At 40.5% G+C, this 15,026-nt stretch overlaps 1 protein-coding gene across 2 annotated transcripts in view; it reads left to right on the top strand.

Annotated features, from left to right (window-relative positions):
* The window catches only part of cd99 (CD99 molecule), a 25,832-nt gene extending 11,120 nt beyond the window's left edge, over positions 1 to 14,712 (top strand). Inside the window, exons 9-11 of one of the 2 annotated variants that reach the window (XM_072451384.1) lie at positions 4,666 to 4,782; positions 4,854 to 4,904; positions 13,713 to 14,712. In XM_072451384.1, the coding sequence (XP_072307485.1) occupies positions 4,666 to 4,782; positions 4,854 to 4,904; positions 13,713 to 13,738 (194 nt within the window). In that variant the 3' untranslated portion in view covers positions 13,739 to 14,712. Of the gene's footprint in view, positions 2,547 to 4,665; positions 4,783 to 4,853; positions 4,905 to 13,712 lie in introns of those variants that run through there. The other variant, XM_072451385.1, reaches the window with a different exon arrangement.
* The last annotated feature ends 314 nt before the right edge of the window (positions 14,713 to 15,026 follow it).

The raw sequence follows: 15,026 nt of genomic DNA, 5'->3' as shown, positions 1-15,026 counted from the left end.
CCTGAAGATGATAAATGCTAACGTGCCCGAGGAGTTCTTTCTGTGGATGTCCAGCGTTAGACAAAAGATGGCTCCTGTTTTAGAGCGCGTTCTGGGCCTGCTCAATGCTCTGCCCGAAGAGGACAAGCAGGAGTTATAAATATAGGAACATACATTGGATACTGAAGCCGTTCTGGATGCTGGAGTTTTATTTTGGGTTTCATAAAGGGTTATTCAGAGGTGTTTTACTTTTACTGGATGTTGCAGTTTCGATGTTACTGAAGTTACTGTAGGATTAAGGTTTATCTAGTTTACAATGGACTAATGGGTAAATGTCCTTTTGATCACGTTTTACATTTGCCATTCTAGAATTTCTCTTTTGTGTTTTTGGTTTATCCTGCTTGAGAGAATGATAGGACAGTATATACCATATTTCGCGTTTGCTGTGGGGGAATATACTTCTTTGTTATTTTATTTTGTATTGGGGAAGTAACTGGACATTGGATTCATGTTTCATGGTTCATTTATTAATCTAGTTTTCCAGTTTGTTATTTCAATTTGCTTTTTGTTTGTTTTTTTGTTAAGACTCAGAACATTACCAGAGAGCGACATTTAAAATATAAATGCAAATCAACTAGACGTAAAAAAGACGAACATTCATGGCACAATCAGATCAAAATCCAAATTAAATTTAGTCCAACATTCCTCAAATTTGTCCATTTCCAAATTAAGTCTGAATGTCATTTCCCCCCCCAATTTTTTTGTCTGATGTCTGTTACTATGTCATTCCAGTCCTTGATCGATGGTGAGGTTTGTGCCACCAAAAGTACACTCCAAATGTATCTGTCCCCTGTGTCCATGGCAGGAGTTCTGAGTAACAGGACAGTCATTAACATGTGATAGTGGTTTCGCCTCCTGGTTTCCACAGTTTCTCCAACAGTTACCATTTCCTTGTGAATAATGAGCACGTTGTCATGGTGTTATGAAAAAAAACACATTTTCCAGCAAAATTCCCCCCAAACATGAGGCTTTGTTGACCTCCACTGGATGTACGAACACTTTCTCATTCCTTGTCCGTTAAAACGAGATTACCTTCTCTTTCCCGTTTGTTTTTAATATATTTAGTAGAATAGCTGTCCAGATTAGAATTGCATTGGTACAATTTATTCAGATAATAAAAACCTTAAATGAAACCTTAATGAGAAACCTTAATGAGAAATTCAGTCAGAGGGTTACAATAGTCATTATTTTGTTTAATGTCTTGATTATAATAACTCCTTATATAAGTATTCTTTCAACATTCAAAGCTTTTCATGTGATTATCTTTTACAATCTGGTGAAAAACCTTCACACCTTTTGTAATCCAGACCTTGAATCTCAGGTCAGTTCTATTTAGTACAAAACCTTGGACAAAACCAACAGCTTTGTTTAGTTTGTTTCCTTCCTCATGATTCATTTTCAAAGAATGGACCAGAAAAATAATTAAAACTAAAGAATATTTCAAGGCAAAGTATCAGAAACAAGTACAATGTTCTCAGTACAGATGGATTTGCTTATGAGTCAGATATTACTCATGGGAAGTATAAACAAGCACAAACCTAGTGCCGAGTTCAGATAAAACCTGTATTTAACCAGCTCTAGAGAAGCACTAAATTAGCTCTAAACGAAGCCAGGTAAAGATCACAGTGGATTTAATTATGAGTGGGAACTCACTTTGTAAAAGTACTTGAGGTATGGAGTGATAAAACTGACAATAGTGAATAAAAAGTGCTTAAAAGTATAAAATCTTTTGCTGTGCTAAGCTGAGGTTCAGAGCTCTTCTTAAACAGCTGCCAGAGTTTACATGTAAACAACAAACACCTCTCGCTCTGAACTTTGACCCCTGTCACACCCCTTTCACAGACGTCTGTGTACAGAGGTGTAGTTCAGGAGTTCAAAAATTCTTCTCAAAATGCAACATTTTCTGTTACATTTTCTCTAATTCTTTAAATTCATAATGTGCAACTGCATCGCTCAAACAGGAGGAATTCAGAAATATGGATTTAAAACATATAAGTCCAACTGAAAACTGTGAATTACATATTTTAAATGAAGCACTTGTATGTAGCCTTCTAAAGAGCAGTTGCATGTTTGGTTTAGTGCATTTAAATGTGTATTTAGGACAAATATGTTGGAAATACAGAAAGGGACATGAACTAAAGATGCTTCCGTTGCTTTTTTACATTTAAAGTTTACATTCTCTTCTCTGACACTATTGTTTAGGAATACAATCTGGGATACAAACGTTATATCATCTTGCACTATAATTACAATCCCAACTTTAAATAGTTGATAAGCTTTAACTGCTATAGTAACATTACCACAAATACATTTCAATAACTTATTTGACATTTCGCTTTGCCTTACACATTGTTTAAATATTTGTTTGCAGTCATTTTTGTAATTCCAACTATCTAAACAGTTGTGGCGTGGACGTGTTTGTTGCAAAAATGTATTTCTTTGGCATTTCTTTCAGTTTTCCTGTTCAAACAGCAGTTGTTTGAGTCAATAAATCATCTGGAAACTTACTTTCTCGCCTCTAAACATGGTTGTGATTCTCTGACAGTTTAAACACGTGTGGGAGCGCATGTTTTTCGCGCCTGGACACGCCTGGTTTAACACGAGCTCAGACATACTTCACATAGTCAGCGCGGGAGTCATAACCGCTCCGGAAAAAGGACTCGATTGTGTCTCAAAGTGATACATGTGCTTGAAATCAGCTGATCAGAACACTTTGAAACATGACAAGTGGGACAAATGTTCTGTATCAACTGGTCTCGAGCACTTATTGTAATAGTATAATGCCCCCTTTGAGAACTAAACATCCCATTGTCGCCATGTGGTCTTATTCTGTATAAAAGCTTTATCTCTGGAGTTTAAACCTCCACAAACAGATTCTTGTTTTAGCTGAGCAGTTATTTTCTGGAGACGTTGTAAATACAACACCTGAGAACTGAATCCTGATTTAAAAACTTGCAAAGACTTTCAAATTAAACTTGTGATTAAGCTGTTAATCATAATTGTATTTGGATGACGGTTAGCTGCACCATACAGACTCTAAAACACAGAGTCAGGGCAATCAAGGCAAGCAGCGATTGACCAGAGTGCTAATTTGTGTAATGAATTGTTGGGGGAAGTCCGTCCAGCAGTTTAAACAGGTAAGGTTGTTTTGCTCCGGTGTGTAAGTGTTTGCCCTTCATGTGGGAGAGCGGGGTTTGAGACATTTGACTTTTTTTTTCCGTGCAAATGTTATCCAGCAAATATTACTGAACACCAAGTCTGTCCATCCACTGCACGCTGTACTGCTAAAACACTTTTTTAGAGCAAAGACAGTGATATTATTAGATCAAAATGTAAAGAAAAGAATACACTATTGGTCATTTTTCTTTCTTTATATTTGTCAGTATATTTCAACCTTTTTTTGGTTAAATCTTCAGTTCAAAAGGTTGGTAGGTAGCAGTAGAAGTGGTAGTAAAGAACAAGTCAAGATTATATTCCTTGGACCGCAACACTGCTCGTACTTGTTGCTCTAAACTCGCTACTATTCAATTCCAAAATATTGTCCACTACAGGAATGAATGAAACACTAAGAGATGTTTTATTTTGAAGTTTGAACGCCCTGTTTTTGGGAGCCACCACTTGAAGATGACTCATGGTGGTTTGAAAGATCCCAGTGAGAGGTATTCCATGTCACATGTGGAGCGCCACACCCAATGTGGAAAACTTGGCGTGAAGAAGCCATTTTAATACATTTATTGTACTTTTAGAGACAGTTTAGACAGTACTTCATTCTCTTGTATGTTTTGGACCGACTGTATTCTGTGAGCATTTGACAACCATAAAAATCACGTTTGTCCTGTTATTCAAAGTCCTTTTGTTTGTAGTGAAAATGACTAGAAGAATATATAGGTTTATGCCGCCATCTTGTGGTCACATGTGGTTACGACTAAAAACCTGAACATGAATGAGCCGGTTGTGTAAACTGTGGAAATGCAGATGTTTGACCTTGTTTGTGATAATATCTGTAATTTCTACTCAAAGTTTAATTCATGTCAGCAAAAATGAACTAGAATTAATCAATAAAGTGGCACAAATGCTTATATTTAGCCAGATATCTAAACTGTATATAGTAAATAATTCAAATGTACAATAATATTTAGGCTAATAAACGTTTGTGCTCAAGAAACTAGACAACTTTATCCATAGAGTTGAATGTTTGTAAAAAAAAAAAAAAATTCAAATAGCAGCAATTATCTTTTGAATAGGAATTTTATGATATTAAATGTATGTCATGATTTTTGTGAGAAGAAAATCACGGTTTCACAATTATTTACAGCGTTGGCATTTGACTAAAAATACATTCTTTATTTTCTTTCATTCACAAGTTTAATAGATTCCTCACTAGCTTTACGATATCAAACTTTATGAATAGAAAAGTAACAGCCTGTTTTTTGGAGAATAAATTGAACTGAAATGACTCACTGTTGCTGCCTACAATTGTCATGATTATAATTATTAGTTCTTGACTTGAATAATTACGATTATTGATTAAGGAAATAATCTCGACCTCGCTACTTTTGAACAATTAAAGGTGCACTATGAAAAAGCCTTCAATTGTAATGTAACTGTTGTGTTTTCCCTGGACAGAGGCGGGATCGGGTCAGGTGGCTGGGATCGTCAGTGCCATTGGAGTGGCTCTGGTTGGGGCTGCGTCCAGTTACTTTGCCTATCAGAAGAAGAAGCTCTGCTTCAAAATACAGGGAGGTCAGTAACACGGATACAAGTACGATCCACTAACAATGCCATTATATTATATTCACTCAAGTGTGTTTTAGGACAAGATCCGGAGAGTGGAAATCAACATGGGACCCAGTCTGAACCTCAAGGTAAAACATTACAAACAGTGTGATACAAGATGAACAATTTGGAGATAATATCTAGTTAAATACTTAAAGGAATATGTCCTTAAACAACACAGTAGTTTAATAGTTTACTCCATCACAAAGTATTAAGTCTGAAAAGTGACTGGATTCTTGGATACTGGTTTATTGTTACATGAAAAAAGACTATTTACTGGCTTATGTTGATTCAGAACGTCTCATAATATTAATGTTATATTTATTTGGTCGGTACAGTGCACGTTAATGAACATACATGAAACACATGATGTAAACACGCCGTGTTAGCCGTGGGACAGTTTTCATCTGTCCCGCGTTCACTCTCATTCATGCACATGAAGAGTCTTGTACGTGTTGCGGAAACTATTCTATAACAAATGACAGAGAAAATGAGGCAAAATATAACCAAGTTGTCTTGTTCAAAAGTGGTTCTTTATTTTAGCCGTGCACAGCCAAAAAAGCTCTCCCTGACATTTGCCGTTCTGTCCCTCCCTGATCTGACCAGAGCAAACATTGAGTTCAGCTTATTAAGGCACAACAGGTGCCACGTATGCACAAAACCAGTCTAAACATATTGCAGAAAAACACACTCAATGTTCTACCTCATGTGAGACATCCTTGGATCCGCAGCTGTCAGTCTGTGTTCCCAGGGATGTCTGCATACAGAGTCATAATAAGTGTGACCCGGATGTTACACATATGTTGACCTAAGTTCTATGGCATCAGGCAAAGACATTACATTTTTACACCACAATTCCCCCCTTATGATTAGAATCAAACCCCTGGTTTATTATTAATCATTAGCAAAAAAATGTCAACAATGTATCAATCAATATAAGTAAATCAACAACCTGAAAATCAAAAGAATGTTAAGCACATCATCAAAATTCAGCAGAAGCAAAACTGTCAAAGGAGAAACACTTAACACATGTTCAGAGTATAAACCTTTTGTCCTGGGACTTTAAACCAGTGTCTCAATCCTCACATTACCGCAAAATGAGCACATGTATTTAAAACGCAAACAATGATTAGTTCATCTCCGGTGATTAGGTTAAGTATATGATTAAAAATAGATAAAAAAAATAAAACCAAGTGGTTCTAATCTAATTTTGTTTGTTATATCTGAAACTAATCTACAAGACTCCTCTGCAGATGGAGTCATCATCTGAGTCACTCACATGATCAGAATCACCAGGTGGAGTGATTGTGTCAGGTCCTGTCATTTGAATGGACACAAATTGGGCAGAAACCGTCTTACTAATCATCCTGTGTAAGCATGGGATCACACAGGAGAATAGGATTAAGATCACTACCATAATTATAGCAAAATTGATAAGTCTGTTATGCCAGGAGGACAGAGACCAGTCGAACACCGACGAAGAGTGAGTGTGGGACAGAGTCTCTGACTCCATGAGATCACGGAGCTTAGTCAAATTTGCGAGTCCCTGTTGGATTGCTCCTCCATCCTCATCGTTAGAGGGAATGTATGTACAACAAGCTTGGCGCAGTAAAATGCAGACTCCGCCCTTTGAGGCTGTTATCAGATCGAGGACGATGCGATTCTGAAATGCCACTGCGCGAAGTGCATGCAGCTCTTCTCTCTGTAATTCAATAGTAGCCAGTGTTGTGTTGATAAAGGAAGTAAATCTATAGCTAAGAGTCTCTACACGCAACATCAGTTTACCCACACCTAGATTTGGGAACAATGCCAATAATACTTTTTCCCCTGTTGTCCAAATGTTGTGGTCGTCTGGCACATCAGAACTCCAACCAGAGTCATGAGGCAGCAGATCCCTTTGTGCCCTGTGTGTGACATGTGGTGTGCTGGATATTATGTATGAATGATCTGAAGGGACCACAGCGGCACATCGGCCCACCCATCCCGCCAGAAGACATTCATACATGTAATATCCACAAAGAAACATGTCATCCTCTATTGGAATGGTCCCTAAAATGTCTGGTACAGTGAAGTATGATGCACATGTGGTGACAGGACTCGCCTGGGATGTGTTCAGGTGTGTGCCGTCCTCTAGATAAGTGCACGGGACATATACTGTAGAACAATATATATTAGGGATTTGTCCCACGCGTGTTGGTTGAAGTTCAGATACTAGGTCTACGGATGTGATGTTCTATGCGAAGCATGTGAATTTAGAGCCAGGTTTAATGTGGACTGGTCCGAAGAGTGGTCTCAGTTCTAAGTTTTCAGGAGGTTTGATTCTAGGTCGAACTTTAGTCTTGCATGATATAGGAGGGGTTATCGCTCTCCACACAGACCAAACTATCTTACTCAGAAGTTTAGCATAATCTAGAGACATCAGAGTGGCAGGTACTCTGTTGGCCAGGTCAGGCACAGGAAGAGGCAGCACATGTGGGGACGTGGTTGCTATGGGCATGTGTGTACACACGTAGCAATCTTTACGTTTGTGACTCTCGGCTATATATTAAGCATATCGATACCAGAAATTTAGTGTGTAGACAGTGGAATGATTGCTAGTGTATGTAAGGTGTGTCTTGGCTTTAGGTAAGTCATGATTCTGCGAGTGCGAGTGTTACGGTCTAAACTTTGTTCTTTTGGACATATCAAATTAAGCAGAGCAATATGAAGTATCAACCATGTTAAAGCTGCAGACAACAACAACAACAACGGGACAAGAAACATGATTCTACAGATCAAAGACCTGCCGGTGCTCCTGTCGATCTTGTTGGAGCTCTTGGGCTCCAGGTGTGGCTCAGGAGCCATGAGGATAGTGGGAAAGTGGAGAGTGTCTGTGTAGATGTGATTACCAAACGCTGCAGAGAAAAGTGGAGCTTTAAACTGCGCTGTGGTTTGGCAAAGTGCCACGTGCTCGGAGCACCCGATCAGACCGCTCTGGTTGTGCGGGTCGAGACTTACGACCTGCTCTGCCCCCCGCTCTCTCGCACTTGAGATCGTTGCAATTCAAAGGTCCCACGACGTCCTCAGTGGTCGGCCCGTGTGTCTGACCCACAGGTGGGCAGACAGCCGCGTTGTCGTTGATCTCCACAGGTGAGCTGAAGATGGCTCTGCAGTGTGATGCGTGAATCCAGGTGCCCCGTTCTGCAACTTTCACTGCAGTGTCGGCGATGAGAAGAACTTGGACCAGGATCCATTCCCCTGGTTTGAAGGACAGCTTCAGCTCCCTTTGGGAGAGCAGTTTTCACCTGCACAGAAATAGAGAACAACAGTGCATACAATTCTTTACAGGACGCCATGCCCCGGCGTGGTACTCTGTGATCAGCTGGAGGCGTGTTTGCATGGAAACGCCTCCACATGCTGGGACTAAGCATCGACAAATCTTTTGAGCATAAATGTTAAAATCTTTGTGAACCAATTTATCATTCCCCCCTTTGATGCAGGTCACGGCCATGTGAAATCAGCACCATCTGCCTGAAAACATATTTAGATAAGCAGACCAACCAAACTTCGCCCCTTTTCCACGCCCCAGCCTTCTTCCACACAGAGATTTCCTCTGTTGTGGCAAAGCTCTGCATGGCATTGAGAGAATGTGGGATGGATGCTACATGAGACACAAAACCTACAGTAAAAATGGTCACAGTCCTATGGTTACTATGGTTACTATGGTTACAGATGTGTCTGGGCAGGGGACCTGAGCCCAGCACCTCTCAGTTAGTGCACACTGCAAACCCTACTCGGTTTCCGTCCTGTGTCTGCGTCCCAAGATGCAGAACCATCTAGAAAAAGAATCAAATCAGGGTTAGTGAGCGGCTCCTCCCTCAGTGTGTGGCTCCTCCCTCAGGTCTAGTCAGTGGAAACATAACAATGAGATAGAAAGATGAGAAATTTTCTGCAACTGGGTCCAGTTTAGCAGAGAAATAAGCGACAGGTGGTAGGGGCCCCGTGGTCAAAAGGACAGACGTCATGCAGCCGTTGCGTTCGTGGACAGTCTGTGTGAAAGGTCTAGTTGGGTCGGGTCAGAGTTGGAGGCTTCTGTAAGGCCATTTTCAACTCACAGAAAGCTGTGTCTGCTTCCTCTGTCCTGGTCATTTTGTCATTAGTCCGAAGGCCTTTACCATGAATGAGTGCACTTAAAGGAGACTCCATTACAGAATAATTTGGAATGAATTGTCGACAATATGAACACATTCCCAGGAATGACATCAATTGTTTCTCAGTTATTGGTTTTGGAATATTTTGTATTGTTGCAACACGCTTTGTGGATATACTTTTGCCATGTTTAGATATCACATGACCCATGTTTAGATATCACATGACCCAGGAAGGTGACTTCCTCTTTAACGAATTGTAATTTAGAAAGGCTCGCTTTGTGGCCTTCTGCATGTAAATGTTTGAAAAAAAAAAACTCCTTCAGCAGCGTTGCTCTTATCTATGTCTTTGGAAACACAACAAACAGTCTGCAAAGCTAGAGACAAACGCTTTCTCCAAGACTTTGTGGAATGTTAAAACAACGCATCAGAATCAGGCATTTCAACCCAGTCCTCCACAGAAATCTTTAACAAAATCTTGAGTTTCCCCCCAGTTAGCCATAATAGGTTTTGATAATGCTAGATACATATTTGTATTAGACAAATTTAAATTTTCGAGATAGTCTGGGAGTGGCACAGAGACGCCAGAGAAATGATCATCCCAGTAAAAGAAGTCAGTCATTAGTACATCTTCCCCACATTCAAACCACAGCATCATTCAGTTCTATGTCTGTGAACAAACAAGGAATGTGTTGCAGCTCTCCTACGTCTCTAAAGTCAGTGTTATCAGTTTGCTTCACTTTGTTCTGAGCTAAAGAAATCAGTTCAATTGAGGAATTAGGGGTCAATTTCCAGTGAAAATCAGATTTGGGAGCTGTGAGCTCCATAAGGAAATTTGAATCATAATTTAATTCTTTGATAGTCGTCACCTTTAATCCATCTGAAGTGGAGATGAGACAAAGACCCAAATGACACATGAGATCTCGTCCAAGAAGATTGACAGGACACGAGTGAGAATATAGAAATTCATGTTTGAATTTTTGACCACTGCTATCAGAGCATGTTAAAGGAGAGGTGTAGTGTTCCTTTAATGTCTCACCAGACGCCGCTAATGAATATGTGTAGCGACCACTTAACTTGGGCTTTTTTTTTAGTGCAGATTTTTTTTACTACAGAACGTGTAGCTCCTGAGTCCACAAGAAAAAATATTTTTTCACCATTAACAATTAAAGAGAACTCTGGAAATTTAGAACTTGATTGAGATGTTGTGAGATAAATTTCATTAGGTTTAGCAGCTCGAGCCTCAAGATGAGAGATAGCTTGTGTGAGTAGAGTATAGTGCTCGTTACCCTCCTGCAGAGACAAGTGCTCTGGGTGTGTTGTCCCGGCTGCTGTTTCTGCCACGCGCTGAGACCCCCTTCAGCCCCGTCCAGTCAGTCCGACCCATAATTCCCTCCAGGCCGCTGTTGGTTTAGGTGCTGTGGTGGCGCTGGATATGGCTGCTGCTGTCCTTGATAAGACTGTTGCTGTGGCCCTGACCAGGCCTGTTGCTGTGGCTGTCCTGGATATGGCCCAAAGTAGGCCCCATGCTGTGGTCCAGGACTGTGTGTGTCTCGATAGAAATGTCCAAATTGACCACACACAAAGCACGCACCTCTCTGTCCATCCCGTCTTCCACGGCCACGTCTGTGGACATAGTTTTGCTGCTGTTGTTGTCTTGGAGCGGCAACCGTGTTGGAGAGGAGCGTTAGAGTTGCACCATGTTTTTCTTTTTCTTTTGTCTTTTTATCTTTCACCTTCTCTTCTTGTATCATCTCCCATGCATGACGCGCATGGTCAGACCGTACGTCGAGTTTGGGCCGTTTGATGCCGCCCATGTATGAGCCCTTGATTGCTTTGACAATGTTCTTGTGCAGTCCTCCGATTATTGCCTGACAGAGCAATACCTCATATGGACCGCCTGCTTGGTCTTTCAAGTCCTTCATGCCACTTTGTTGGTCAAACACCTGGGTGAGCCTGTGTATGTATTCATCTGGGGACTCGTCTGGCATTTGTACGCATCTGTCAATTGCTGTTAAGTCATACATCAGCGGGAACTCACGGGCGATGGCAGTGGTCAGGGTTGTTATGGCAGCAGTGTATTCCACATTGTCCTCATATATGGGTTTGTCGGCATGCAGGTGATTCTACGAGATACTTGTCTTTATTTTCGCAAAGTCACTCAATGTCATAGCAAAACCCAGAATTTTACGACTTTCCAGTCCGGAGGGACGGTACTCGGCGCAAAACTCGGTGAAATCTTTGGCAAAGGTTTTTCCATCTGTGACTGGATTGGGCAGCGATTTCGCCACAGCCATGACCTCCTCCTTTGACCGGGGCCGGTACACATAAAATTGCCCATCGGGTCCGGCCACTTCAATCATCGGACACGTTAGAAGCTGTCCTGGCGGTGCGTTGCTTCGCAGGGCCCGTGTCGCTGGTTGAAGTACGGGTGCCCTCTCTGGTGTGGTGTGGGTGACGACCTCCAGCATGTCCTCCTCCTCGAGCTTGGACATGGTGGTTCTGACTGGACAGGCGTCCAAATCTGGGTCCAGCCGCGCCGCAGAAAGGCAGGTGAGATCTGGGTAAATAGAAGGAACTGACACAGTAATATGTTCAGGTGAGAGTGTCCGTGTGTGTTGTGGTGCGGGTGTCCGTGTGTATGCAGGGGCACATGTGTTCTTGTGCCTGCACCAGCCTGTGTGCTCTGTGCAGGGTGTGGATTGCTCTCTCTCTCACTCTCACTCTCTTTCACACTCACACCGGTCATCTGTTTGCATAATTTCTTCCTTTCCCGAGTTACGGACTCAGTTTCCCACAGTTTGATCCATTTCTCGTGCTTCTCCATGTCTCTCACTACCTCTGTGGACACCGTTTTATTTCCCTCTAATGTCTCTTTTTTTTTTTTCGAATTTTGCTTTCAGATTTGCAATTTGATTAGTGCTCAGTGAACCTCCAGTTGGAAATCCAAACTTATTCGCCCACGTTGGCAGGCATTCCAGACACTCCTTCCCATATTTATTTGACATTGCCAGCATGACAGGTGTCTCCGGGATGGACACTTCACTTTTAGATTGATTTCCATATCAGAGCTCTCTGCAAACTGCACACGTCTGTGCAGAGCGTATGTTTCTTTTTCGACGACTCTCTCGTCGACGCCTCCACCTGATGTGTGATGTGTGGCGCTTTGTATCTTTACCGACGGACCTCGTCTCGTCACACCCTCCCTAGATTTAGCTTTCACTAAACTAATTGTCTCAGACAAAACTCGACCAAAGCTTTAGTGTTAAAACCAGGCTATTGGTCAGTGGGTCCAGGTGCGCCAGGACTTCCTGGACTTTACAGAAGGCTTAATGCCGACTGACAACCTAACCAGCGTGTGTTCTGACCCTGTCCCCAGGCACCTGCCATGCGGCTGCGTTTGGACACCAGCACAATGGGCTATTGTGTCCAGCAAAATTAGTTAAATGTTCAAATGCAATTGTGTCTAAATAGTAGTTTTAGAATTGTAAAGAATGTCTCTAAAGAAAGACCCTTCAATTTGAGTAAATTTAAAGGTGCTATTTTTAGACTAAAATTTAAAGTGCAGGGTACTACCTCAAAAATAGTCCCAGTCACGTCCTTTAGTGTTTAAAATGTCAATAAAAATGGGTACCGGACTAGTCAGAATAGTCTGTCTGTCGATTAACAGTTAACATACATAAAAAACCCTAGTCTACACATTTGAAACAAGACAACTCACCACAACTTTTCTCTTTGCTCGGATCCTAGCGCCGACGCTGTCTTCTCAGGCCAATGAGACGGTCCTCTCTCCCAAATGATGAGGAATGAGGCTGAAATCTTGTTATGGTTTCAGATGGCCAAACACCGGTCACGGCCCGCGAAGAAGAGTCATCGGACGAAGGATCCCACTTCTGACACCAAATTGTTGCGGAAACTATTCTATAACAAATGACAGAGAAAATGAGGCAAAATACAACCAAGTTGTCTTGTTCAAAAGTGGTTCTTTATTTTAGCCAAAATTATGCACAGCCAAAAAAGCTCTCCCTGACATTTGCCTTTCTGTCCCTCCCTGATCTGACCAGAGCAAACATTGAGTTCAGCTTATTAAGGCACAACAGGTGCCACGTATGCACAAAACCAGTCTAAACATATTGCAGAGAAACACACTCAATGTTCTACCTCATGTGAGACATCCTTGGATCCGCAGCTGTCAGTCTGTGTTCCCAGGGATGTCTGCATACAGAGTCATAATAAGTGTGACCCGGATGTTACACATATGTTGACCTAAGTTCTATGGCATCAGGCAAAGACATTACATTTTTACACCACATACGTTTAGTTTAAACCTGTGTAAACATGCTCTGTTCTGATCCTTGTATTAGTTTATAAGTTTCACATTTCAGTTTTCTCAAGAAACTTTTACAAAGTCCTGCTTTTGAAACATAAAATCTAAATCTCACTACTTAATAAATAAAATATGTTTCCAGTTGTCGGAAAGAAAAATCTACTTTGCATTTATGTAAAATATTTTGGCGAGGTTCTGCTCGTCTCCATGGAGATGTTGTTGCCTAGCCTGGATTTCTTTTCCAACTTATATTTATTCAGTTATTGTTTCATTGCTACAACACTGAGGTTAATGCCTTACTGTGGAAAATCCATAAAATCTCAATGAAGACAAGAAGGGGAAAAGTTACATAATGCACCGATGTCAAACTAATCTGGATCGATGCATCTGTCGTTGTGATTATTTCTCTAATGTTGCTGTTTTAATCTCTTCTTCTTTTGCAGTGATGAGTAACCTCCTCAAGTCCTGAACACGAGTCTCTGAAAGACACTTCCACAAACGCACAGAACAACTCCCAACATTGAAATTGGGTCATTTAAAATACTTGTGTTTGGTTTAGGCATTTTTGATGATTTAAATGTGTAACGTTGTGCTTTGGCTGTCTAACAGTTGCTACACTTTTATTTTGACGTCGTAGGATTATAATTGTAGACTCGAAGGATTAAACCAGTGCTTTTCAGATATTTTTCAGTCCATGATTGTTTTTTATTTGTTGACATTAAAAGTGCCTGTTCAAATATATTCAGGTTTTTTTTTTTTCATAAGGAAGATTGGATTGTAAAATAAGTTCCTCCATAAATGTGTATTGAACAAGGGGTAATATGTTTACAACAACATTCTAAAATACATTTGAGACAAGAAATAATGACAGCCAAATTTAGGATTTCAAAATGCATATCATTTTTTGCTTTTAAGTGTTAACTTTTTCCATGGAGTTCTAGTATTTAAAAATATTAATAACTGGAATGTATCGCTTTGATTATAAAATTGGCCCTAATGTTATAACAATATCCAGCTCGATGACTTTTAAACTATAAATGCTTTGTTCTATTTTCTAATCCATTATTCATTTGTTGTTTGTTACTGTTAATTTCTGTCTCAGTTTAAACAATATCGTTAAGAGCAGTGGTTAAGAGCGTTGCACTTGTGTAGTTGCTGCCGTCCTGGGTTTGAGTCCAGCCCTCGACATTTGCTGAATGTCTTCCTCCTCTCTCGCCCTTTCACTCGACAACTTTCCTGTTGAATAAAACCTTCGGGCCAGAAAAAAATCTTTACTAAAAATCTGAAGAAAGGAGTGTTGTAAATACTTGTCTTGTGTACAGGCTGCTTCATGCTTTATACTGTGGTCGTTTTGAAGTTCAACTGTTACATGTGATGATGTCATGAATGTTGCTTTTTGAGTGGAGAATCTGTTTTCAATAAAGTGGTGATGTCTGTTTGAAATGTGTCCTATTCCATCTATAATGCTTCATATTGTGGTTACATTTAAATTGTCATGGTAAAAAATATGAACAAATATTATATCATTAGTTGAGATGTAAAATAATTATGATTCTTAAAAAAAAGAAAAAAAAAAGTATTTCTAACAGTGCCCTCTAGTGGATGTTCAAAGTATTATTAAAGTCGAGTTCAAGAGACTATGATTATGCAGTGGTTCTCAAAGTGGGGTCCAAGGGTCTCTGGAGGGCCCCTAAAATTTTAATCATATTGATCATTACTCTAAAACTACAATTTTCCTATATATATATATATATATA

Source organism: Eucyclogobius newberryi, unplaced genomic scaffold (genome assembly GCF_026437365.1).
Source record: "Eucyclogobius newberryi isolate DKJ021-1_F unplaced genomic scaffold, fEucNew1.0.hap1 SCAF_181, whole genome shotgun sequence".
NCBI lineage: Eukaryota > Metazoa > Chordata > Actinopteri > Gobiiformes > Gobiidae > Eucyclogobius > Eucyclogobius newberryi.
The sequence above is the reverse complement of the archived record's forward strand: the minus strand, read 5'-3'. Positions and strand labels throughout refer to the sequence as shown.